The sequence below is a fragment of the Eptesicus fuscus genome, chromosome 5 (genome assembly GCF_027574615.1).
Source record: "Eptesicus fuscus isolate TK198812 chromosome 5, DD_ASM_mEF_20220401, whole genome shotgun sequence".
In the NCBI taxonomy this organism is placed as follows: domain Eukaryota; kingdom Metazoa; phylum Chordata; class Mammalia; order Chiroptera; family Vespertilionidae; genus Eptesicus; species Eptesicus fuscus.
The window spans coordinates 74,146,592-74,172,159 of NC_072477.1; the positions used below are offsets into that span (position 1 = coordinate 74,146,592).

The 25,568-nt window shown below is 38.0% G+C and overlaps 2 protein-coding genes across 2 annotated transcripts; both read right to left on the reverse strand.

Moving 5' to 3' along the window:
• Positions 1-3,452: 3,452 nt before the first annotated feature.
• LOC103303490 (olfactory receptor 4N2) lies at positions 3,453-4,382 on the reverse strand. Its single transcript, XM_008160489.3, has one exon. It carries the CDS (start codon positions 4,380-4,382, stop codon positions 3,453-3,455), a length of 930 nt encoding a protein of 309 aa, XP_008158711.2.
• A 19,872-nt stretch (positions 4,383-24,254) lies between these two features.
• Positions 24,255-25,181, reverse strand: LOC103303492 (olfactory receptor 4N4C). The gene has a single exon (XM_008160490.3). It carries the CDS (start codon positions 25,179-25,181, stop codon positions 24,255-24,257), a length of 927 nt encoding a protein of 308 aa, XP_008158712.2.
• Between the last annotated feature and the right edge of the window lie 387 nt (positions 25,182-25,568).

The window sequence follows — 25,568 nt, forward strand, 5'->3', positions numbered from 1 at the left end:
AAAAAATTAATGGTGCTGAAAAAACAGTGGAGAATTACCAAAGTAAATGCCCTGAGTAGTAGAGGGGATGGATTCTGGTGCTCAGATGAAGGAATCGGCTTCTGTAGGAGCAGTATCCATCACCCAGTCTGAGGAGAGAGAAAAGGAAGCATGGTCCAGATGCAGGTGTATGGGTAGATGTAGTGGTAGGAGCTTGAGGAATTCTCTTCTGCTCCTCTCTCAGTGAAATAGAAAGTGAGATGATAAGCTAAGAGTGAGGATGGGAAAGAAGACATTAGAACACTTGCTATACTCTGAATATTATACCATGCACATGATTTATATTCATAAACACTGTAATTTTGATTATTTTAAAAAATAAAATATAAAAATTAATCCCTTGTATTTTTTGTAACAGATTTTCTTTGGATGCTGCCCTTTCAGTGTATTCATGAGATGATTTGATTAAGTTAATTAGGCAGGGAGGCATTAGCAGAAAAGGCTTTTGTTTGGCTGGGGGAGATCTGATAAGTACACATTGGCTCTGGATTATCATCTTAATCCCATCCCAGTTCTGTGGCTAATGTGGTGGCATTTTTTCCAACAACGGATAGCAAAGATTGTAGGTAAAACAACTGTCTTGATAGTCTAGGTCTTTGTATTGTTCTGGAAGTCATCTCTGGATGCCTAGCATATAGTATGTTCTTCTGGACTTTTCAACTATTTTGTAAGCACATAACAGTCTATATTATATCATACTATATATGTGTTTAAAATAACTAGAATGCAATAGCTTCCCGACTGATCCATTAAAGAACTATCATCATTATAAGCAGTGTGAAATCAACAGAGGATGAGATCAACAAACAGCTATGAGTCATAAAAATCTGCTAAAAGTAATCATGACATCCTGGAGAAAAGAAAGTGAAATGTCCATTACCTTTCCTCATAAAAATGACCAGCTTTCTTTTCTCTTCCTCTAATTATAGGGGGAAATATATTTATAAACATAATTTCCCCATTGGTAGATTTACAGTTGTGAGTATGCAAAACACAAAGTTTACTATTATTTATTAATTATTGTATTATTTTCTAAATAAGGAACTGAAAACCTACTTTTGCCCCACCCTTATTTTTCAACTCTTTGATATTTGCCCAGAATCATGTGTTATAGCCCTAAGTAATTTATAAATTATATTAGAGAAATCACCTTGTTGCTTCAAACCTTAGAATGACATTATTATTACCAAAAAAATCAAACTCTATATTCAGTTCATAGACCCATTTGTATGTTATACACCAGCAGTATTTCTAACTTTAACTCTAATTGTTCTCACATTCACTTATTATATACCAGTCAATTTGAATTTTGTTGTGTTTCTCAAATATACCTAGTTCATTACTATCTTCAGATTGTTGCATTGTTTCCTCTGCCTAGAATGCTCTACCTGTAGATATTTGCATGTTTTGCTTTTTTTGATATCAGCCAAAATATTACCTCCTCAAGAAGATCTGTCTTGGCACAGTTGCAGAGGGGCCATCAGGAGAGAACTTGGGGGTCAACAGAGGTGGGGCACAGATCCTCACCCCCCCATCTTTGCAGGGGTCTGAACCTTCACCCCTTCTGAGGAAGGTCTCCTGCCCCCATGGCTGCTTAGCTTCCCATGCCCAGCTCAAATCGGGACCCAGGTAACAGACAGAGACTAGGCCGACAGCAGCTGCCCTCTCACTGCAACAAGACTTGTTTGAGTTGTCTTGTACCCATGGTGTGGGGAAGTGGGTTTTTGATATCTAAATCCAGCCTAGCACCAGGAATGCTCAGGACCTACTCAAGAAGGCAAATAATCCTTTCCACTAGTATCTACAGGGTAAAATAAGATTGTTGTTAGAGTATTTAATTTGACAGTAAAATAGTAGTCAAGTTTTCAGGCTAATTTAAATTGGCTAATTGAAATAAGCAAATATTCTAGAAAAATTAATTGTACTGGACAAAAAGCTGTTCCTAAAGTGTTAACTAAAATTTTTATTGGTAGTTCATCTTATGGTAAAATTGCATAACATGTAATGAACCTAAAGCAGTCATATTTTAGTGCAAAAAAGTAAAATTTAAAAGCTATCAAGACTACATTATAAAATTTCCAAAAGCCTCCTAATATTTAAATCAAAAAAGGGGGATAGTAGAAGAATATCATGTAAGGAAAAATATCCTGTAAGTTAATTACATATAGAAAATTTTTACTTTAGAAAATTAACTTTCATTTGTAATGCTAACAGCAAGACAGCCAGGTAAAACATACATGGTGTCAAAACAAGCCAAAGGAAAATCATTTGGGCAAAAAATGAAAAAGGATCGCTAGTCAAATTTATAGAAAAGATTCCTTTATTAACTTTTGGTCGAGAATATGTTTGTATATTTTCAAAAAACAACTCCGAGACCATGTGGATTCCTGCAACAGAAAGGAATTGACAGGACTACTCCAGCCATGAAGACAGAAGAGAAACAGTCCAGAGATGGAAAATGCTGACGACGCCTTGCCATACTAGCAGTCAGCAGCTGTGCGTCACTGCAGGTTGCCCAGGACCAAACGAGAGAGGGTCGGACCTGCATTACCACCATTTGTCCACCATCCAGAACTGAAATATCATTGCTGACATGTACACATAAGGAACTGTTTGACATTGAAATTGGGACTCAAAAGAACTGTTGGCCCAGAAAGAAACTCACTACAGACTGATTCATTTGCCTTTCAGCATAACCATTATTGCTTGTCTCATTTTCGATTCTTATAAGTGTATTTCTAGTAGCACATGATCTCACTCTTCTAGGGGAAATGATGAACAACATAGACTGATGAACAAGAACAGACCCGGAGACAAGGAAGCATAGATCAGACTGTCGGACCTCAGAGGGAAGGTAGGGGAGGGTGGGGATAAGGGGGAGAGATCAACCAAAAGGACTTGTGTGCATGCATATGAGCCTAACCAGTGGTCACAGACAACAGGGGTGTGGGGGCATGCATGGGAGGGTTTTGGGATGGGAATGGGGGGAATGAGGACAAATATGTGATACCTTAATCAATAAAGAAATTTTTTAAAAAAAGAAGACCTGTCTTGATAAACTGGAAGTAAACTGATTACTCCCTCCCACTCCACACTCTCTATCTATCATTGCTTTTTAAATTTTTTAGGACACTATCCTTCCTGAAACCATGCTATTTATTTTCTATCTTAATGGCTGTCTACTTTCACCAGAGGTAACTTTAAGAGATCAGTAACTTTACTTGTCTCATTAATAACTCTTTCTCTCCCCCCCCCCCAAGAAAAATTAATAAAAATAACTCTTTCTCCCAGTGCCTAGAATAGTTCTGACAATGGGAGATGCTCAATAAATGAAGTATTTGGGGAATGTATACATTAATTTCAGACAAAATTCTCCAGTCTTGATTTTCATATTCTTCCCTTCCTCCCTTTTATCAGGCTAAGTGCCAATTAAGCAACCTCCTCATGGAAGCTTTTATTTCCTGATTGCGAAGAGTATAAATCACAGGATTCAACAAAGGGAAGATCACAGTGTGGAAGAGAGAAACCACTTTGTCAACTGGGAAGGCTCTGAAGGGGCGAGTGTAGATAAAAATGGCAGGCCCAAACATTAGAAATATAACAATGATATGGGTGGTGCATGTGGACAGGGCCTTGTTCTTCCCCTCAGAGGAGGACCCATGTACTAGTACACTACAGATGATGACTGCATATGAGGCCAGAAGGCCCAGGAAGCACAGGAGGGTGAGCAGGCCACTGTTGAAGACCATCAGGAGTTCCACCACAAAGATGTCTGTGCAGGCCAGCTTGATGACCTGCGGCACATCACAGAAGAAGTTATCCAGCTGGTTTGGGCCACAGAAGGGCAAGCGGAGGATGAGGGCCACCTGAATGATGGAGTGGACAAAGCCTCCTAGCCACAGAGCCAACAGCAAGGCATAGCAGGCTCTGGGGTTCATGACAGTTGAATAGTGTAAAGGACGGCAGATGGCTATGTAGCGGTCAAAGGCCATCACAACAAGGAGTAACCCTTCCCCTCCTCCAAGGAAGTGCAAGAAAAAGAGCTGAGTGATGCAGCCCCTGTAGGAGATTACCTTCTTCTCAGAGAGGAAGTCCACCAGCATCCTGGGCGCCACAATGAAGGAGTAGGATGCATCCAGGAATGCCAAGTTGCCCAGAAAGAAGTAGAGGGGCGCTGTGAGGCCAGGGTCTGATCTGATGGTGAGAATGATGAGGAAATTTCCAGGCAGGATGATGAGGTAGAAAATTAAAACTAGCACAAAGACCAGTAGCTGAATATTTTGAGACTGGGTCAGACCAAGGAGGATGAATTCAGTTATCATTGTGCTATTCTCACTTGCCATCTCTTCTGCCTGCAGTACATCAAGAAGCAGAATTTATTATTATGATTATTTCTTCCATAGACTTTAGTTTTTTTCCAGTAAAACATTTTACATATCTGTTGCTTCAATTAAAAACAACATGTTTCAACCCTCTCCAATATCCTGGGTAAATTCTGAACCTTTCCTTCTTCCAGACTTAAAGCAAGAAAGCAAATAAAAATGCTATTCTTAAAGCCAGACTCTTATTGCCATTCACCCATGGGCTTCCATAGAACTGCTCTCCACTTTAAGAGTCTGGCATTCTAAACCTTGTGATTCCTACCTTTTTTAGTTAATATGAGAAGCTTCTGATTGATATATAACATAACTCCAATTATCAAGTTCTTTTCTCTTTTGTGGTTGTACTGTGCTTGAGGCTTAGCTGGTTTCTTGGAATTACAACCCTCATTCATTAACTCAAAATTTTTACTAAGTATTTCCTCTGCTCAGTTCCTCTGAATTCCAAATTTCTGCCAGCTAACTCTTTGCTTTGCTCTCTGTGTTCTCTTAGTAATACTCTTATTGCCCTTCCTCTGGTATCATTGCATTACCCTAACTCCAAACTGATCATCAGGATCCCAACAATAACTCTAGTTTTCACCTAATTTAGAGGTAGTAACCTAGCTGTATCCCTGGTTAAGTACCACTGTGTAGCCATTTCATAACTTGTTCATGCAGCTTAATAGTCACTATCTGAATCTCAGTTATTCTGTAGTCCAAATCTTCTTTCTCTGAGTCTCAGTATGGTACCCAAGGGAGAGTCTTTCAACAAACAATATAGTATAAGACAAAATTTTCCAGTATAAAAATATTAAATTTATTATCTCTAATCATAAAAATTATAGCATTAAAGAAGTGGAAGTAACCATAAAGAACCTATAGTCTAATACATTCCTTTCAAAGAAAAGAAAACTAAGATGGCTGTGGTTACATTATTTAAGTTTAGAATGAGATATTTTTCATTATATTGACAAGTATTGGAAGAATGCAGGTGTTTACTATTGAGTTTAAACAAATAAAAAATTATTTACACAGCTTTATTAATTGATGATTTTTGTGTATTTGAATAACTAAAAATAATATTTCTAGTCTAAAATCACTCCTTTACAGAGCTTAGAATTAGAAGTTGAACCATGTCTAAGAAATAGAACACTAGTTATTGTGGAGAAAAATTCACATTTAAGGCTCAGTCTGTTTAGTGCTGGGAGCTAATTCCAGAAGGGCCACATGATTATCTATTGATTGGTGGAAAGAAAATAGTATTTTATAAATATTTATTACATGTATATAGTTAATCACATATATGCATATCAGTGCATTTTAATTTTATTCTTTTTAAACATTTATAATATATACTGAGTGGCCAGATTATTAATGATCTCTGAACACATAATAATATGGCCACTCAGTGTATATATACTATATATATATTATATATATGTATATTAGAGGTCTGGTGCATGAATTCGTGCATGGATGGGGTCCGGCCAGCCTGGCTAGGAAGAGGGGACATGGGTGGTTGGCTGGCCTGCCTGCTGGTTGAACTCCTGGTTGAGGGGACAATTTGCATATTAGCCTTTTATTATATAGGATATACACTGAGTGGCCAAATTATTATGCGTTCAGAGATCATAATAATCTGGCCTCTCAGTGTCTATTAGTTATAATGGTATATATATATGCTTTATAAGTAAATATGCATATATTTTAGGTACATACTCAAAATATTTTTTTGTTATAGGTATGAAATGTTCTTAAAGTTTGCAAATTGATAATCTGCAAAAAATACAATATAATGCATACCAATGTTCCCCATACTATTTAACTAAATAGTGCAGTTGTTTTAAGTAAGTTCTGTGGAACATGGGGTGCAAAGAGGAGGGAAATCTTTGACAGAAAATGTTACTGAATCAGTATTTAGAAAATAAAGAAAAAGAGAAGGCTGAGAGCGAGAAAGAAGAGAAAATTAATTTTAAAAAGAAAAGAAAAAAAAAACAGTAAGTCTGTACATGTATTGTTAAAGTTACATCTTTTAGGAAACATTAAAAGTATCTACATTAACTATCCCTAGTTCTGAATAGAGTGGTTTATATATGTTTCCATGTAATACTACTAGCAACCAGAGGAACTTATGACAGTCATACCTCAACATATCAACAGATATGAATACAAATACTACATGAGTGCCCACACAAGCACACACACACACCAGAGAGAGGGGAGAAATGAACCCTACACAACATTTTAATTAAAAAAATATTTTGTAGGCTCTCCAATTAGCTTCTCTGCTTACTTCTTTTCTCCATTGAGGCAGCCATTTGTCTCAAGATTCGTTCCATTATCTGAATATAAACAGAGGTAATGTGAAAATTAGCTGGGATGCCTTAAGACGTCATGACCGGCTCAGGAGGAGCTGCGCAGGCAGATGGGCGGGAGGGAACAGCATGTAGTCCCCAGCCCCAGCAGACACACACCAGGGGTGGGGGCGTGCTCCAAGTGGCCACCCCCGGTGGGTGACGGTGGTGGCCAGAGCGAAACAACCCAGGTCCTGGTGGGTGGCAGTGGTGGCCAGAATGAAGCAGCCTGGGTCCCAGATGCCTGGCAGTGGCAGGAGCAAAGCAGCCTGGGTCCCAGATGGTGGTGGCAGCGGCCGGAGCGAAGCAGCGGGGTCCTGGGTGTTGGCGGACAGGGGCAGGAAGGCCTATTCTTTCTTTTCTTTTCTTTTTTTAATATATTTTTTATTGATTTTTTACAAAGAGGAAGGGAGAGGGATAGAGAGTTAGAAACATCAATGAGAGAGAAACATCCATCAGCTGCCTCCTGCACACTCCCCTACTGGGGATGTGCCTGCAACCAAGGTACATGCCCTTGACCGGAATTGAACTTGGAACTCTTGAGTCTGCAGGCCGATGCTCTATCCACTGAGCCAAACCGGTTAGGGTGGAAGGCCTATTCTTGCACAAATCTTTGTACATCAAGCCTCTAGTCTGCATATAAAAATACACTAAGAAACGTTAGTCAAGAACCCTCTTCTTGTGAATTCTACAAGCTCACTCAGAGCGGTATTTCATGATGGGTTTGTGTTTAATAATATCTCTAAGACATCAGAGGATTTTTGAAGGGCTTTGCAATTGAAGGTTATAGGCTCTTCCCTTCTCCCTTTCACTTGTTTTTCCACTCCTATCTAACCAATGGGATTCCATACTACCTAACATACTTGATCCATTTTCTTTCCATCTCCTATGCTCATCTATGTACCTTTTGTACCTGTGATTCTAAAATGGTGGTTGACATAGACAGAATTTTTCTAGGTAAAATAAAATGTTTCTTTAAAAAAGTTGACAAATTACAACCCTCTTCAGAATAAAATATACAATTTTGACCAAATTAGTGGGAAAAGTGTTGTCAGAAAAGGCTGAATCAGAAATCAAAATTCTTGCTACTATATCTCTAATTTTCTTTGCCATTTAAGCTAATTCAGAGATTCATCTGACTCCGGCAATAATGGTAGAGTAGAGGGATAGAAGGTGAGGGAGATGGGCTCTCCTCAGTCTTAGGATGGAGACAAAAACATTTGCAGGCACCACTGTGCATGCCTGGGGTACAAACAGTGGTCAGATCAGCTCCTGGAACCAGGTGTTTAGAAGAGACCTAAGGACTACATTTCTCCATTTCTTTGAAACATTTCCTCATGCGTCCTTTCTAATTTTTCCTCTTCTTTTCTCTTTCTCTTCCCTTTCACTCATCAATAAGCCTATATTTTACTAATTTATTTTTCTGTTTGTTTGGTTATATTTTTCCTGTTTGTTTATTGTCTCTTATAGTCCTCTAATTTTCTTTCTCTATTTGTTTTGTTTTCTTTAAATCTAGCTCTATCATTCTCTCTTCCCTCTCCCTAGTGAAAAGTTTATCACTCTTTCCACTTATCCTCATGTTCATTGCTACTCAATTATATCCCATGCCTATCTTGTCATCATATCTAAAAACATAAACAAAACAAACTTTACTCTTGGTTGCTTTCAAGCAAGAATGAGCAATATGTGTGCTTCCCACCATCTTCCATTCTAAACATTTGGTGTATAAAATAAAAATGTATAATTCATTCTTCAATACTAACCATTTTCTCTTGAATGGTATTTTTCCTGCATATAAGTGAAACTCATAAAATGAGATGATCTTTTTCCTTTTTTTAAAATTTGTTTTTGGACTTAACTACTGTATTTAGAGTCTAGCTTATTATTTTTTTGGTAGCATCTGTATTGTAATTCACATACCATACCCTTCACACACATTTTAAGTACACTTCAATAGTTTAGCATTTTCATATGAAAAGTCAATTTCAGTATCATTTTAATGAAATGAATATATATAACAAGTTTTCCAAAAATTTGAGTATAATGTCTATTAGCATGTTGATTGAAGCTTGTAAATTATTTAAGTATAAATTAACAAGTTTTATATATACTTAAAAACCTTGATAAGGTTGAATAATATCATCAAATATTTAATTTACACTGATGCTGATGAAAGACATATAAAGCCCTGAGCAAATGTATAGGTCTTGAGCCAGGAAATTCCCACATCAATAAAATGGTATGGTTAGAGTAAATTACCTCTGAATTTCCTTCAAATGCTAGCTTTTATAGCAATGTTAGAAATAACCTTGGTTTGGGATCATTTTATCTGATCCTAATGCCTTGGCTCAGCAATTCATTAACTTTATGACCCTAGAAAAGTCACTTACCTTTTAAAAGTCTGAGTTTTCATCTATCAAATAAATAATGTGTTGACTCTATTTGATAGGGGTGATAGATAAGGATCAAATGAGGTGACAATGGTAATAATAAGTAATTCATTCAAGTATGCTTCAACCAAAACCAAACCTGAAAATATTTAGCTGTTAAGAGGTAGCTCTATTAGACACATATCTCCAAAGAAGATATAAAGATGGCCAACAGAAATAAGAAAAGATGCTCAACATCACTAATCATCAGGGAAATGCAAATCAAAACCACAATGAGATATCACCTCATACCTGTCAGAAAGACTATTATCAATCAACAAATAAGTGTTCATGGGGATATGGAGAAAAGAGAACCCTTGTGTCTTATTAATGGAATTGTAAATTGGTGCAGCCACTATGAAGAATAGTATGGAGGCACCTCAAAAAATTAAAAATTGAACTACCATATGACCCAGAAATTCCACTTCTTGGTCTAAAGATATCAAAAACAATAATTTAAAAAGTTATATGCATCCCTATGTGCATTGCAGCATTTATTTACAATAGCCAAGATATGGAAGCAACCTAAGTGTGCATTGATAAACAAATGGATAAAGAAGTGGTAAATATATACAAAGTATATACTTCGTTATTAAAAAACAACAAAGAAATTTGCTTTTTATAACAACATGGATGGACCTAGAGGTTATTATGTTAAGTGAAATAAGTCAAATATATAAAGATGTATACTATATGATTTCACTTATATGTTGAGTCTAAAAAACAATATAAGTTAACAAACAAAGCAGAAACAAACTCATAAATACAGAGAACAAACTGATAATTTCTAGATGGAAGGGGGCTTAAGGGGATGGGTGAAAAAGATTAAAAAAATTAAGAAGTACAACTTGCCAGTTATAAAAAAAAATAGTCACAGGGATGTAAAGTTACAGCATAGTGAATATAGTCAATAGTATTGTAATAATTATGTATGGTGTCAGATGGGTACTAGACTTACCAGGTGATCACTTCATAATTTATATAAATGTCTAACCCCTATGTTGCACACATGAAACTAATATTGTATTCCAACTATTATTGAAAAAATAAATTTTAAAAATAAGTAAATTAAAAAAAACAAGTAAATAAATAAATAAATAAGAAGCAGCTCTATTGAATGGAAAGATTTGCCACTAGATCTTTTCTCAATGTCTTTACAGTAAACCTTTGGTAATGGTAGCTGCATTAATAGAAGAAATTGTGGCAATGCATTAAAGCATTGATGTAAAATTACTAATGCACCCAGCTGTTTGTCCATAAAGCTTTTCTCAGTTTCACAACTTTCTCTCTAACTGCCAAAGTCCTATGTTGATCAATAATAGAACCATAGACAATAGAAGAAACACAAACATATTGAGTGAAAATTCAGAGATCTGGGCTAATCTGCAAAACTATAAAATCTGTTAAATTTTTCTCTGGAGCCTTTAGCCTACGCTATCTGCACCTTCCTCTCTTTCATCTGTACTTTACAAAGAAAATAAAACATGTCAGTATCTGTATGCTCCTTGGTGTTAACACCAGACATCAACTCTCTGAAGCCTATTGATAATTTTACTTAATTGTGGTAATAGAATGGGAGTTTTGACCACCGTTAAAGTAATACTAAGCAATCAATAGCAGACAGAGATCTACGGGGGAAGGGGAGTTGAGAATGCCTCACTACTCAGCCTCTGGCTATAACTCCTGAAACTCTCACCTCTATTCCATTGCATTTCAATACAGCCTGTAGAAAAGTTGCAATCCTTTTCTATTGTCTTCTCCTTCTTGTTTCAAGTCTGCTTCTGAAAATTCGAGTCTCTAGAAGTTTTATATAATTCTCACAAGATAGCCATACTCCCATCCTGATGAAACAGTAACTGACCATTCTTGTCATTGTTCATAAATATTTATTCTCACAGAGGGGAACTTAGATTTTGAAATCTCCTTTACCTCTTTAGGATGCAGTGGAGAAAGTGCTTTGGAGAATTGAGACTACAACTACCATACTGAATATCTCCAAAGGGAGTTATTAGAATGTCAACTAAATTAGACAAGGGAATATAACAGGACATTATATAGGATGGATATTTTAAAATGTGTTACCTAGTGTCAACTGGGTTAATTCTGAATTCTGACACCAGAATCCTATCAGTGAATGAGATAATAGAACACTATTTGGAAGCATGTATATTAGCTCAAGAGTAAGTAGGAGGTTAAGAAAAAGTTGATTTATATCTTATAATATAATTCAAAAAGAGAAAAAATGCAGCAGAATGATGAAAGGATATATATATAAAATCTCCAACAAGGCCAGAATGAGGGTGAGAAAAGTAAGGTACTTGTCTCAAGTGCAAAATTTACCAGAGTAACAGAAACTTTAAAAATCAAAATAAATAATATTTAATGCAATATTTAAAAAATAAGATTTAATGTAAAAATTATAAACCCAATGTCACATTTTTTAAATGAAGACATCAACATGGCAGATTTTTCCTTTTGCCTCAGGTTCCAACATGGCTCAGCATGACACTATTACTGATCCTGCCTTTACTTAAAATTTGGCATTTATGCCCAGTCAGTGTGGCTCAGTGGTTGAGTGTTGACCCATGAACCAGGACGTCATGGTTTGATTCTCAGTCAGCGCACATGCCCAGGTTGCAGGTTCAATCCTCTGTAGAGGGCATGAAGGAGGCAACTGATCAATGATTCTCTGTGATCATTGATATTTCTCTCCCTTCCTCTCTCTAAAATAGATAAACATATATTTTTAAAAAATTAAAAATATTTTTTTAAATGTGAAGAAAGCAAACATATTGTTTTCCTTCCACTGGGAAATGAAATGTTTAAAAATGGTATTTATTTTGTTCATCATGGATTTTTAAAAATTAATTTTAATTTTTGAATCTTGATCCTAAAAGCAAGTAATGTGGCCCAGTTAGTAATGCATGTGTAAGATTTAGGAGATAGACTGTAAATAATGCTCATGAAGATTTTCAAGGCATAATTCTTCTTAAAGAAAATGGAATATTAAAAAACTCAACTAGTATTTGAAAAAAGGAAGAGAAATTCAAAGGAACAAAGAGATGGGACAAACAGGAAACAAAAATCAATGTGGACATAAACTCAAATATGAACAATTATGTATTTTATATAAGTATTTTGCAAAAATACAAATTTTTATCTTCTTTTAAATCCTTTGTGCTATTGTCACATATTTAATTTCCACATTAGTTATATGTCTCATGGTACTTTATTATTTTTAATTTAAGCAGTAAGTTATCTTCATAAGTAAATAAATACAGATAAAGATAGACTTTTTTCCATATTTACATACTTACTATCACTTCTATATCTTTTCATTTCTGCCCATAAAATCAGATTTCCATCTGGTATATTTTCCCACCAGAATGAAGAATTTCCTTTAACACAACTTTTGTGTAAGTTTACTCACAATGAATTTTCTCTCAGCTTTTATGAATATTAAAATAGCTGTTGCACTTTTTAAAAAAAATGTATCTTTATTGTCGAAAGTATTATAGATGTCCTCCTTCCCCCCCCCCACCAATGCCCACCTCCACCCCGCTCTAGCCTCCTCTCCAGGCCTTCCCCACAATATTGTCTGTCCATGGGCTATGCCTATCTATATATATAAAAGCCTAAGTGACCATTTGTTCAACTGTTCAACCGATAGCTATGATGCACACTGACCACCAGGGGGCAGATACTCAATGCACAGGCATGGAAACATGGAACAGACTGATGAATCTCAGAGGGAAGGGAGGAGGGGGAGGGTGGGAAGAGATTAACCAAAGATCTTATACTAGAGGCCCAGTGCATGGATTTGTGCACTAGTGGGGTCCCTCAGCCTGGCCTGCAGGGATCAGCTGAATCCATGCACCAGGCATCTGACATCCCCTGAGGGGTCCCAGATTATGAGAGGGTTCAGGCCAGGCTGAGGGACCCCACTGATGCACAAATCCATGCACCAGGCCTCTAATATGCATATAAGTTCTTTGGTTAGTCTCTTCTCCCCTTCATCTCCCCCTCCCCTCTGAAATATGTCAGTCTGCTACAACCTTCAATATATCTGGATCTATTTTGTTTGTCATTTTATTTTGTTCATTAGATTCCATATATAAGTGAGATCATATGATATTTGTTTTTCACTTACTGGCTTATTTTGCTTCATAATACTCTCCAGGTCCATCCATGTTATCTCAAAGGGTAAGAGATCCTTCTTTTTTATAACTGCATAATTTTTCATGGTGTAAGTGTACCAGTTTGTTTATCCATTCATCTACTGATGGGCACTTAGGCTGTTTTCAGAACTTAGCTATTATAAATAACTAGAGGCCCAGTGCATAAAAATTCATGCACTGGAGGGGGGTCCTTCAGCCCAGCCTGCCCCCTCTCACAGTCTGGGAACCCTCAGGGGCGGAAGGCGACCCAGTGATCAGGGGAAGGTGACGCCCCCATCACACCTCTGCTGCTGCCATTGCTGGCAGCACAAACCTCAGGCGGCCCTGGGTGGCTGGGCAGCTGCCATCTGAGGCTTGCCTGTGCCTTGGGCCAGCCCTGGGCGGCTGGAAGGCTGAGGGGACTGGGCACTGCCATCTTGTGGCTGTGGGCACTGCCATCTTTGAGGATGTGGCAGTCAATTAGCATATTCCCTCCTTATTGGCTGTGGGCACTACCAGCTTTGTGATGGAGTGATGGTCAATTAGCATATTCCCTCTTTATTAGATAGGATGCTCCTATGAACATAACAGTGCATACATTCTTTCCGATTGGTATTTAAGACTTCTTAGTATATATTCCTAGAAGTGGGAGCACTGGGTCAAATGACAGTTCAATTTTTAATTTTTTGAGGAAAATTCAGTTTTCCATAGTGGTTATACCACTATGGATTCCCACCAGCAATGTACTAGGGTTCCTTTTTCTCCACATCCTCACCTGCACTTGTTTCTTGGTTTATTAATGGTAGCCATTCTGGTAGGTGTGAGGTGGTACCTCATTGTTGTTTTAATTTGCATCTCCCTGATAATTAGTGAGGTTGAGCATTTTTTTCATATGTCTCTTAGCTATTGGTATGTCCTCTTTGAAGAAGTGCCTATTCAGGTCTTCTGACCATTTTTTGATTGGGCTGTTTGTCTTTCTTTTGTTGAGTTGTATTAATAATTTACACATTTTGGAAATTAATCCCTTATCAGATGTGTCATTGGCAAATATGTTCTCCCATACAGTGGGTTCCACTTTCAATTTGATGCTGGTTTCTTTTGCTGTGCAGAAGCTTTTTAGTGTTATGTAGTCCCATTTGTTTATTTTTCCTTTGTTTCTCTTGCCCTAGGACCGTGGTCGGCAAACTGCGGCTAGCAAGCCACATGTGGCTCTTTGGCCCCTTGAGTGTGGCTCTTCCACAAAATACCACAGCCTGGGCGAGTCTATTTTGAAGAAGTGGCGTTAGAAGTTTAAGTTTAAAAAATTTGGCTCTCGAAAGAAATTTCAATCTACTGTTGATATTTGACTCTGTTGACTAATGAGTTTGCCAACCACTGCCCTAGGAGATGTATCTGTGAAAAGTCTGATATGTGAGATGTATAATACTGTGCTGCCTATGTTTTCTTCTATGATTTTTATGGTTTCTACACTTACATTATGTCTTTTATCCATTTTGAGTGTATGGTGTTATTTGGCAGTCTAGTTTCATTATTTTGCATGAATCAGTCCAATCTTCCCAACACCATTAATTGAAGAGACTGTCTTTACTCCATTGTCAAATATTAATTGAGCACAAATGCTTGGGTTGATTTCTGGGGTATCTTTTCTGTTCCATTGATCTATATGCATGTTCTTGTGCTAGTACAGGCTGTTTTGATTACAGCACTTCATAGTATAGTTTACTATCCAGTATTATGATCCCTTCAACTTTGTTCTTTTTTCTCTCTCAAGATTGCTGTGGATATCCAGGGTCATTTTTGGTTCCATATGAATTTTTGGAGTGTTTGTTCTAGATCTGTGAAATATGCCATTGGTGTTTTAATAGTAGATCTATAGATTGCTTTGGGTAGTATGGCCATTTTAATGATGTTAATTCTACCAATCCATGAACACAGTATATTTTTCCACTTGTTTATATATTCTATCTCTTATTTTCAATGTCCTGTAGGTTTCTGAGTATAGGGTGTGTTTTTTTTTTTATCTCCTTGGTTAAGTTTATTCCTAAATATGTTAATTTTTTTGTTGCAATGGTAAATGGGATTGTTTTTTCAGTTTCTCTTTCTGAAAGATCATTGTTGATGTAAAAAATGCCATCCATTTCTGGATATTAATTTTGTATTTTGCTATGGTGCCAAATTGATTTATTAAATCTAATTTTTTTGGTGGAGTCTTTAGGATTTTCTATGTACATTATTACATCATCTGTGAATAATGACAGTTTTTCTTCCTCCTTTCCAAATTTAATTCTTTTTATTTTTTCTTCTTGTCTGATTGCTGTGGATAAGACTTCCAGTACTATGTTGAATAAGAGTGGTGAAAACAGATATCCCTGAGTTGTTCCTGTTCTTAGGGTGAATGCTTTTAGTTTTGGCCCATTGAATATTATGTTGGTTATAGGTTTGTCATATATGGCCTTTATTATTTTGAGGTATGATCGCTCTATTCCCACTTTTCTGAGAGCTTTTATAAAAAACTAGAGGCCTGATACATGAACTTGTGCACCCGTGGGGTCCCTCAGCCTGGCCTGCAGGATCAGGCTGAAACCGGCTCTCTGACATCCCCTGAGAGGTTCTGGATTGTGAGAAGGCTCAGGCCAGGTTGAGGGACCCCACTGGTGCACAATCAGGGCTGGGGAGAGATGCAGGAGGTTGGCCAGTCAGGGAGGGACTGTGGGAGGGCTCCAGGGTATGTCCGGCCTGTCTTGCTCAGTCCTGATCGGCCAGAACCCAGCAGCAAGCTAACCTACTGGTTGGAGCATCTGTCCACTGGTGCTCATGCACATCATAGCGACTGGGCAACTGGTTGACTGTCTGCCACCTAGTAGTCAATGCAAGCCATAGCGAGTGGTTGAGCGGCCTTAGCATATCATTAACATTATTATATTTTGATTGGTTGAACGGAGGACCGGACGACCGGACACTTAGCATATTAGGTTTTTATTATATAGGATGGCTGTTGGATTTTGTCAAATACCTTTTCTGTATTTATTGATATGATCATGTGATTTTTGTTTTTCAATTTATTTATGTGATGTATCACATTAATTAATCTGTGAATTGTATCAGCCTTGCATCCCTGTAATAAATCCCATTTGGTCATGATGTATAATCTTTTTAGTATATTGCCAGATCCAATTTGCTAATATTTTGTTGAGGATTTTAGCATCTATGTTCATTGGGGATATTGGCCTGTAATTCACATTCTTTGTAGTGTCTTTATCTGGTTTGGAGATTAGTATAATGTTGGCATTGTAAAAAGAGCTTGGAAGTATTCCTTCCTCTTGGATTTTTTGGAATATTTTGAGGAGAATAGGTGTTAGTTCTTTGAAGGTTTGGTAAAATTCTCCTATAAATCCATCCAGCCCATGACTTTTATTTGCTGAAAGTTTTTAAATTACTGCTTCAATTTCATCAGTTGTTATTGGCCTACTCAGGTTTTCTGATTCTTCCTAATTGAGTTTTGAAAGATTGTCTTTTTCTAGAAACGTATCCATTTTTTCCAGGTTGTTCAGCTTGTTGTATACAGTAGTTCATAATATTTTCTTACAATCCTTTGTATTTCTGTGTTGTCAGTTGTTTCTTCACATATTTCATTTCTGACTTAATTTATTTGGATCCTCTCCCTTCATTTCTTGATGAGTCTGGCTAAAGTTTCATCAATCTTGTTTATCCTTCAACCAGCTCTTTTAACCAGCACTTGGATTCATTGATCTTTTGTATTTTTTTTAAATCTCTATGTCACTTATTTTTGCTGTGATCTTTATTATTTCCTTCCTTCTACTTATTCTGGGCTTTTCTTGTTGTTCTCTATCTAATCTTTTTAGTTGTGTTCGATGGTTTATTAGAGCTTTTTCTTATTTCTTGAAGTAGGCTTGTATTGCTCTGAACTTCCCTCTCAGGCTGCTTTTGCTGTGTTCCATAAATTTAGGGTTGTCATGTGTTCATTTTTGGTTTTTACCAGGAAGTTGTTTTTCTTTTAATTTGTATTCTTTTTTTTAATCTTTATTGTTCAGGTTATTACAGATGTTCCTCTTTTTTCCCCTCATAGCTCCTCTCCACCCAGTTCTCACCTCACTCCAGGCCTTTCCCCCCACACACTGACCTCATCCATAGGTGTAAGCTCTTTGTCCAATCTCTTCCCGCACCCCCCACAACCTCTTCTCCCTGAGAATTGTCAGTCTGCTCCCTTTCCATGCCTCTGATTCTATTACATTCACCAGTTTGTTCTGTTCATCAGGTTTTTTATTCATTTGATTTTTAGGTTCACTTGTTGATAGATGTGTATTTGTTGTCACTTTATTATTCATAATTTTTTATCTTTACCTTTTTCTTCTTCTTCCTCTCTTAAAGAATATCCTTCAGCATTTCATATAATACTGGTTTGATGGTGATGAACTCCTTTAGCTTTTTCTTATCTGTGAAGCTCTTTATCTGACCTTCAATTCTAAATTATAGCTTTGCTGGGTAGAGTGATCTTTGTAGGTTCTAGCGATTATTCATCACTTTGTATATTTCTTGCCACTTCTTTGGCCTGCATCAATTCTGTTGAGAAATCAGCTGACAGTCGTATGGGTACTCCCTTGTAGTAACTAACTGTTTTTCTCTTGCTGCTCTCTTTGTCTTTTGCTCTTGGCATTTTAATTATAATGTGTCTTGGTGTGGTCCTCTTTGGATTCCTCTTGTTTGGGGTTCTCTGCGCTTCCTGGACTTGTAAGACTATTTCTTACACCAAGTAGGGGGAGTTTTCCATCATTATTTCTTCAAATAGTTTTTCAATATCTTGCTCTCTCTCTTCTTCTGGCACGTCCATAATTTGGATGTTGGTATGCTTGAAGTTGTCCCAGAGGCTCCTTACACTATCTTCATATTTTTGGATTCTCTTTTCTTTTTGCTTTTCCAGTTGGGTGTTTTTTGCTTCTTTGTATTTCAAATCTTTGACTTGATTCTTGGGATCCTCTAGTCTGCTGTTGAATATCTGTATATTATTCTTTATTTCAGTCAGTGTATGCTTAATTTCTGATTGATCCTTTTCCATATCCTTGAAGGTTTCTAGAAGATTCTTGAGTAACCTTATAACTGTGGTTTTGAACTCTATATCTAGTATTTTGCTTTTATCCATTTCTTTCATTTGTGGCTTGTTTCTTTGTCTCCGCATTTTGGCTGCTTCCCTGTGTTTGTTTCTATGTACTGGGTAGCTACTAAGTCTCCTTGAGTTGATAGAGTGACTTGTGTGGTAGGTGTCCTATAGGGCCCAGTGGCTCAGCCTCCCCAGTCACCTGAGGTGGACACTCTTGGTGTATCCCTTTGTGGGCTGTGTGCACAGTCTTGTTGTATTTAAGCTTTGATTGCTGTTGATATCACTGGTAGGAATTTACCTCCAGACCAACTGGCTATGAGGACCAGCTGTGTCTACAATGGAAGAACTACTATGCAGGAGACACCCTTATGAACAGGACTTGCTTCAGTGGGGCTTTGGTACTCACTGATTCTGCCCCTTGAGTGTGTCTCTTATGGATGTCAAGAGTTGTAGTCTGGTATGGTCTCACACTGATCACTGGATATACTGACTCTTGGATCTCCAAGGAGGTGCAAGGTCAGCCACTGTCTGGGGCCATCCAGCAGGAGCTACAGAGACATCTGCAGATTCCTCCTCTTTGTATGGGGTTTGGAAGTGCCAGACAAGGCCCAGCTGTGAAGCAAGGCAGGCTGCTGCTGCCGAGACTTGGGCCTTCTTTTGGAAGCTCTGGTGCTCTCTGACCCAGCTGCAGTTTGACAGGTTTTAGGCAGAGAAAGGACAGGCCATTCATATGCAAAAGCTGATGCACACAGCCTGGGTGGGGTTGTAAACTGGGTGGGGTGGGGTCTCTGGAAATCACCAGGGCAGAGCAAACAGCAATGGCTGCCAGTCAGCCCTGCACTAGAGAGGTCCCCAGGTCTCTGCATCCCACGCCCCCATGCAGGAACAATGATTGCTGCAAGCACCTCTGAGAGAAAGCCGCCCTCACATTCCTGTCCGGATGCCAGACAGTCCAGTTTATCCCTGTATGTGTCTGGGTCCCCCAGAGTCTCGCCCGCAGCTGGAGTTCAGAGCAAGCAGGATCTTGTATCTCCCTCCCGATTAAAAAAGCAGCACATCCAGGTGCCAGCACTTTCCACGCCTCCGCACCTCTTACCAGTCTCAATGTGCTTTTTTCACCTCTCTAGTTGTGGAACTACCACTCAGCCAGTTTTCTCATGGTTCTGGGTGGTAGTTGTTCTGCCTATTAGTTGTAATTTTGATGTGGTTGTGAGAGGCTGCAAGTATAGGCAAGGTCTCCCCCAACTGCCATCCCCTGGCAGCCTGGTCGCCCCCAACTGCCCTCCCCTGCAGGCCTGCCCCTCCCCCAACTGCCCTCCCTTGCCGACCTGGTCCCTCCCAACTTCCCTCCCCTGTTGGCCTCATCACCCACAACTGCCCTTCCCTGCTGGCCATCTTATGGCAACCATCTTGTGTCTACATGGGGGCAGCCATCTTTGACCACATGGGGGCAGCCATCTTGTGTTTGGAGTGATGGTCAATTTGCTTATTACTCTTTTGTTAGATAGGAAGAGATAGTCTTCCCTGTTTTATTTTCTTGGAATAGCTTCTAATTCTTTATGCTGCCGTCTTGGTTCTCCCCCCAGGAAGTTTTTTTATTTCTTCCTTGATTTCATTGGTAACCCATTCATTATTTAATGTAATTTTTAAAATTTTGTTTACACTGGATATAGAATTCTAGCTTGACAGTTTGATTGTTTTTAATAATTTTTAAAATGTAACTTCATTGACATGGTTTCCATTGTCTCTGATTTAAAAAGTCACTCGCCATTCTTATTGCCATAGCTCTTAATTGTCTTTTTATCTTATGGCTGCTTTCAAAAGTTTTTTCTTAATCATGGTCTTGTTTATACTTATATTGCTTGGATTACCCTCAGTTTCCTAGATGTTTTTATGAAATTTGGTGAAATTCTTGGCAGTTATATTGTTATTCTCTTTGTTACCTTCTTTCCTCTTCTTATTTTCTTATTAATTATTTGGTAATACTATTCATGTTTTTTAATCTTTTTGCTCTGCCTTTCACTTCGGGTTATTTTTAAAAACTTATCTTCAAAATTATTAGTTATTTTATCTGTAGTCTCCAAAATGCTGTTCAACTAATCTAAGGAACTTCTTTTGATTTCAAATATTGTTCTCTTCAGTTCTACCATATTCATTTATATTTAGGATTTGCACTTCTCTCCTGAAATCCTCATCTCTTTGTATATTATATATATTTATAATAGTTTTCAAAAGGCTTTGTCTGATAATTCCATTATATGGTTCAACTGATAATCTTTGTCTACAACATTTTTCTGTTAATTACTAGAGGTCCGGTGCACAAAATTCATGCACGGGGTATGTGTGTGTGTGTGTGTGTGTGTGTGTGTGTGTGTGTGTGTCCCTCAGCCCAGCCTGCACCCTCTCAATCTGGGACCCCTCAAGGAATGTTTGACGGCCTGTTTAGGCCCGATCCTACAGTAGGGCATCCCTCTCACAATCCAGGACTGCTGGCTCTCAACCACTCGCCTGCCTGCCTGTCTGATTGCCTCTAACCGCTTCTGCCTGCCTGTCTGATTGCCCCTAACTGCTTCTGCCTGCTAGCCTGATCACCCCCAAACCACGCCCCTGCCAGCCTGATCGACACCTAACTGCTCCCCTGCCAGCCCTATTTTGCCCCCAATTTCCCTCCCCTGCAGGCCTGGTCCCCTCCAAATGCACTCCCCTGTAGACCTGGTCGCCCCCAACTACCCTCCCCTGCAGGCCTGTTCCCCCCAACTGCCCTCCCCTGCAGGCCTGGACCACCATCCCAACTGCCCTCCCTTGCCAACCTGGTCCCTCCCAACTTCCCTCCCCTGCTGGCTTGATCTCCCACAACTGCTCTGCCCTGCTGGCCATCTTATGGCAACCATCTTATGTCTACATGGGGGCAGCCATCTTTGACCACATGGGGGCAGCCATCTAGTGTGTTGGAGTGATGGTCAATTTGCATATTACTCTTTTGTTAGATAGGATGAGATAGTCTTCCCTGTTTTATTTTCTTTGCATAGCTTCTAATTCTTTTTAATTATATTCTTCACACAATAATTTAGTGGAAGATGAAGAATTATATTTATTTTGCTTAGTTTTTCACATAGTTTAATACCCTTCCTCTGTCCTGAAATTAAAATGCTAATCTAATCATTAGATTTCCTTCAAAGTCTAATTGACCTGAGGCTTGGAATCATCTTAATTATATTGAATTTAGCTCATATTAGTTTTATCTTCAACATATGCCAAGTACTACCAAGGAACTAATATCTTTGATCTTGTCAATATTTGCAGCTGGGAGGGATTTCAGTCACAATTTAGATAATTTTGTTTCCCTTAGGATTCAACTCTGTAGACATCAACATTGAAGCACTACAGTAATGTCTAAGAATGTGCAAATTCCCTCTGGGTTTTATTTCTTCCTATACTACCCCTTTACTGAGAAAATCACTGATAAAGATATCAGGGGTCAGGAATTTATAAGTGAGCTATTTATTCTTGTGTTTGAAAATTTTTAAGATTCTAATCTGGCTAAATTCTATGTGTCATTAAAATTAAGCTTGTTTTTTCTCATTCCTAAAAAATATCTCAGTCTATGGCAGGATCACTTTTCCATCTGCCAATATCCAGACTAGATACTTTGCCACTGATATGGAAGCTGCCATGGATCTCTGTTCCTCTATACAGGCCTTGTCTCTCTATGGAGCTCAAGACAATAAGGCTTCCTTGCTTCATTCACTCTTTGATAGACTTATAGAAAAGTACAATTTTGATTTTGTACTTCTCTTTAAAAAAAAACACTTTTATTAAATTCAGAGAGGAAGGGAGGAGGGAGAGAGAGATAGAAAAATCAATAATGAGAATCATTGACTGGCTGCCTCCTGCACACACCCTACAGGGGATCAAGCCTGCAACCCAGGCATGTGCCCTTCACCGGGATCAAACCTGGGACCCTTCAGTCCACAGGCTGATGCTCTATCCACTGAGCCAAACCAGCTAGGGCAATTTTGTACTTTTCTTATTGTTGCTAATACATGAGCAACATTCTTCTACAGACTTACCAGAATCAGTGATCTTTATTCTCATGGTTGGTTTTTGAGAATAAAATTATTTTTATTTTTATATTTATAAACCTTTTCATTTTTTCTTCATTAATTCATTATTAGTTTTAATTGCCCATATTTCCTTCTGAGCATGTATCTACTTCATATTCACTTATGAAGCATTAAGTGAATTAACTTTTTATCATTTATTTTAATTTCCTTAGTTAATGGGGTTTTTAATTTTAATTTTTATGTATGGATGCCTCCTTGTACCATCCTGTGGTAGGAAAGGAACATTCAATTCCATTTCCATGCAAACCTCTATAATTGTGCAGATATTAATCCACACATCCATATGTGGTGGGCAGAATTTCATCACTTTTTTACCTTTGCTTACACATATGTTTTTTACCATGTCAAATGTAACTTTTTAGTTTTTATTTTCTATTTTTATATTATACTTCACTGAACTTTCTCATCTATAAGATTATAAATCTATCAATGGACACACACACCAGGGGGATGAGGGCATAAGTGGAGGGAGGGGGTGGGCAATGGGGGATAAGGACACAATATGTAATACCTTAATCAATAAAGAAAAACAAAAAAAGATTATAAATCTATAACCCTATATTTACCACTATTTTTTGCCTTGTGTAGTTTTCCAAAGAAGCTGTGAACGTATAAACACATTCTTCTAGAACTTTTGTATCTAGGGTTCATATCAAATGTTTTCATGTAAAGCTTAAATTTAGAAAAAAAATTAATTGGAAAAAGGCAATAACATGAAAGGCATATCATTCTCTTGATCCCAGACCACAGTTAAGCGATATCTTTCTTCAGACAGGAGCTACCAAAGTGGCTTCTTGTTTTCCCAGTCTCCTAACTATTGTAGGTATAGATCGCAGGGCAGCTTAGTTTTATTGGCAGTTATGTGTATTTTTTGGCAATTATGTCTGGATGCCCAGCGTAGAGCGTGATTTTCCACCTCTTAAAACAATTTCTATATACCTAATATCCTGCATTAAACTCCATTGTATTAAAAATAACTGGTTTGATTTATGTAATCTCCAATATAATCTGTAATACTAATTAACTATCACTATCATAAGCAGAGTGAAATTAAGGGCACGTTTTAACAACCAGGGAGTATTTGTAAAAACCCACTAGTAATAATCCTGAAGCTCTAAAAAATTAATGAAATCAATGTCATAATATTTTTCCATAAAATCAATAATCATTGTATCTTATTCCTCTACTAAATTTGAGCAGAGGGGAGGAAAATATATATAGAAAGAAACATATATAGGTCTGAAAATAATATTTTGCTCTTACTAATGTTTTGCAGCTTATTGATCTCTGCCCAGAATCTGATGTTGCTCAATCTAAACCATAGAAAAGACAATTGTGAATGAGTGACTTCCTTGCTTAAAACATTAAGATGAACTCTTACTGCAATTAAAACAGAATAAAACTTCTTATCTTAGCCTAAAAGACCTTTGTGACTTGATCTTTCTAGTCAGATAAAATTTAACTCCTCTATCATCCTTTATACATCTACCACTCTGGTGTTTCTTTTATAGTCTTCAAAGATATCAAGTTTTTTCTCTTGTTACACATAACTCTCCCTCATTGCCTACAATAATAGCTGACAAATGGGAGGGAATCAATGCAAAAAATATATTTATTAAATGAATAAATAATGTACACCCAACTTCCCCTGTTTTGACTTATTATACAATCCATTCAGCAGACCACATACTGACTCAATAACCTCCACATGGCAGATTTCACTTCCTGGTTGCGAAAGGTATAAATTACAGGATTCAACAAAGGAATGATCACTGTATGGAAAAAGGAAACCACCTTATCCACTGGTAAGGCCCTAAAGGGGCGAGTATAGATGAAGATGGCAGGTCCAAACATGATAAGTATAATAATGACATGAGTAGTACAAGTGGACAGGGCTTTGTTCTTCCCCTCAGAGGACGACCGATGTACACGATAGATGATGACTGCATAGGAAGACAAAAGGCCCAGGAAGCACAGGAGGGTGAGCAGGCCACTGTTGAAGACCATCAGGAGCTCCACCACAAAGGTGTCTGTGCAGGCCAGCTTGATGACCTGCGGCACATCACAGAAGAAGTTATCCAGCTGGTTTGGGCCACAGAAGGGCAAGCGGAGGATGAGGGCCACCTGAATGATGGAGTGGACAAAGCCTCCTAGCCACAGAGCCAACAGCAAGGCATAGCAGGCTCTGGGGTTCATGACAGTTGAATAGTGTAAAGGACGGCAGATGGCTATGTAGCGGTCAAAGGCCATCACAACAAGGAGTAACCCTTCCCCTCCTCCAAGGAAGTGCAAGAAAAAGAGCTGAGTGATGCAGTCCCTGTAGGAGATTACCTTCTTCTCAGAGAGGAAGTCCACCAGCATCCTGGGCGCCACAATGAAGGAGTAGGATGCATCCAGGAACGCCAAGTTGCCCAGAAAGAAGTAGAGGGGCGCTGTGAGGCCAGGGTCTGATCTGATGGTGAGAATGATGAGGAAATTTCCAGGGAGGATGATGAGGTAGAAAATTAAAACTAGCACAAAGATCAGTAGCTGAATATTTTGAGACTGGGTCAGACCAAGAAGGATGAATTCTTTCACGACTGTGCTATTTTCTATCTCCATTTCTTCTGCCTACAGAACATCAAGGAATAGAGTTTATTTCCATCTTTTTCATCTAGATCATACTTCTTCTATAACTAACATCAGTGTACGCCACATCTATATGATGTCCTCATTCTCCCACAACCTAAGACATATTTTTCTCTTTATTTTTTTTTTTTTTTACTTTATTTAACTTCAAGAGTATGGTCTTGAAGCCACACTCTTTTTCTGCTTCAGTCCTATGCTTTTGTTTATGTTCCCTTATGTGGGAGTCTGGAATGCCTCTGTCCTGGATTGATTATTTGCATTAGGCAAATGAAAATTTTTCTGATTCAGAAAAACATAACCACAATTATTAAGTTCTTTAGGTTTCTTTTATTTAAATGGTGGTGAAGTGAAGATTGACAG

Bases quoted from the DNA above. Each gene is read 5' to 3' on its own strand.
- LOC103303490 (XM_008160489.3), bottom strand. From the start codon at position 4,382: ATGGCAAGTGAGAATAGCACAATGATAACTGAATTCATCCTCCTTGGT.
- LOC103303492 (XM_008160490.3), bottom strand. From the start codon at position 25,181: ATGGAGATAGAAAATAGCACAGTCGTGAAAGAATTCATCCTTCTTGGT.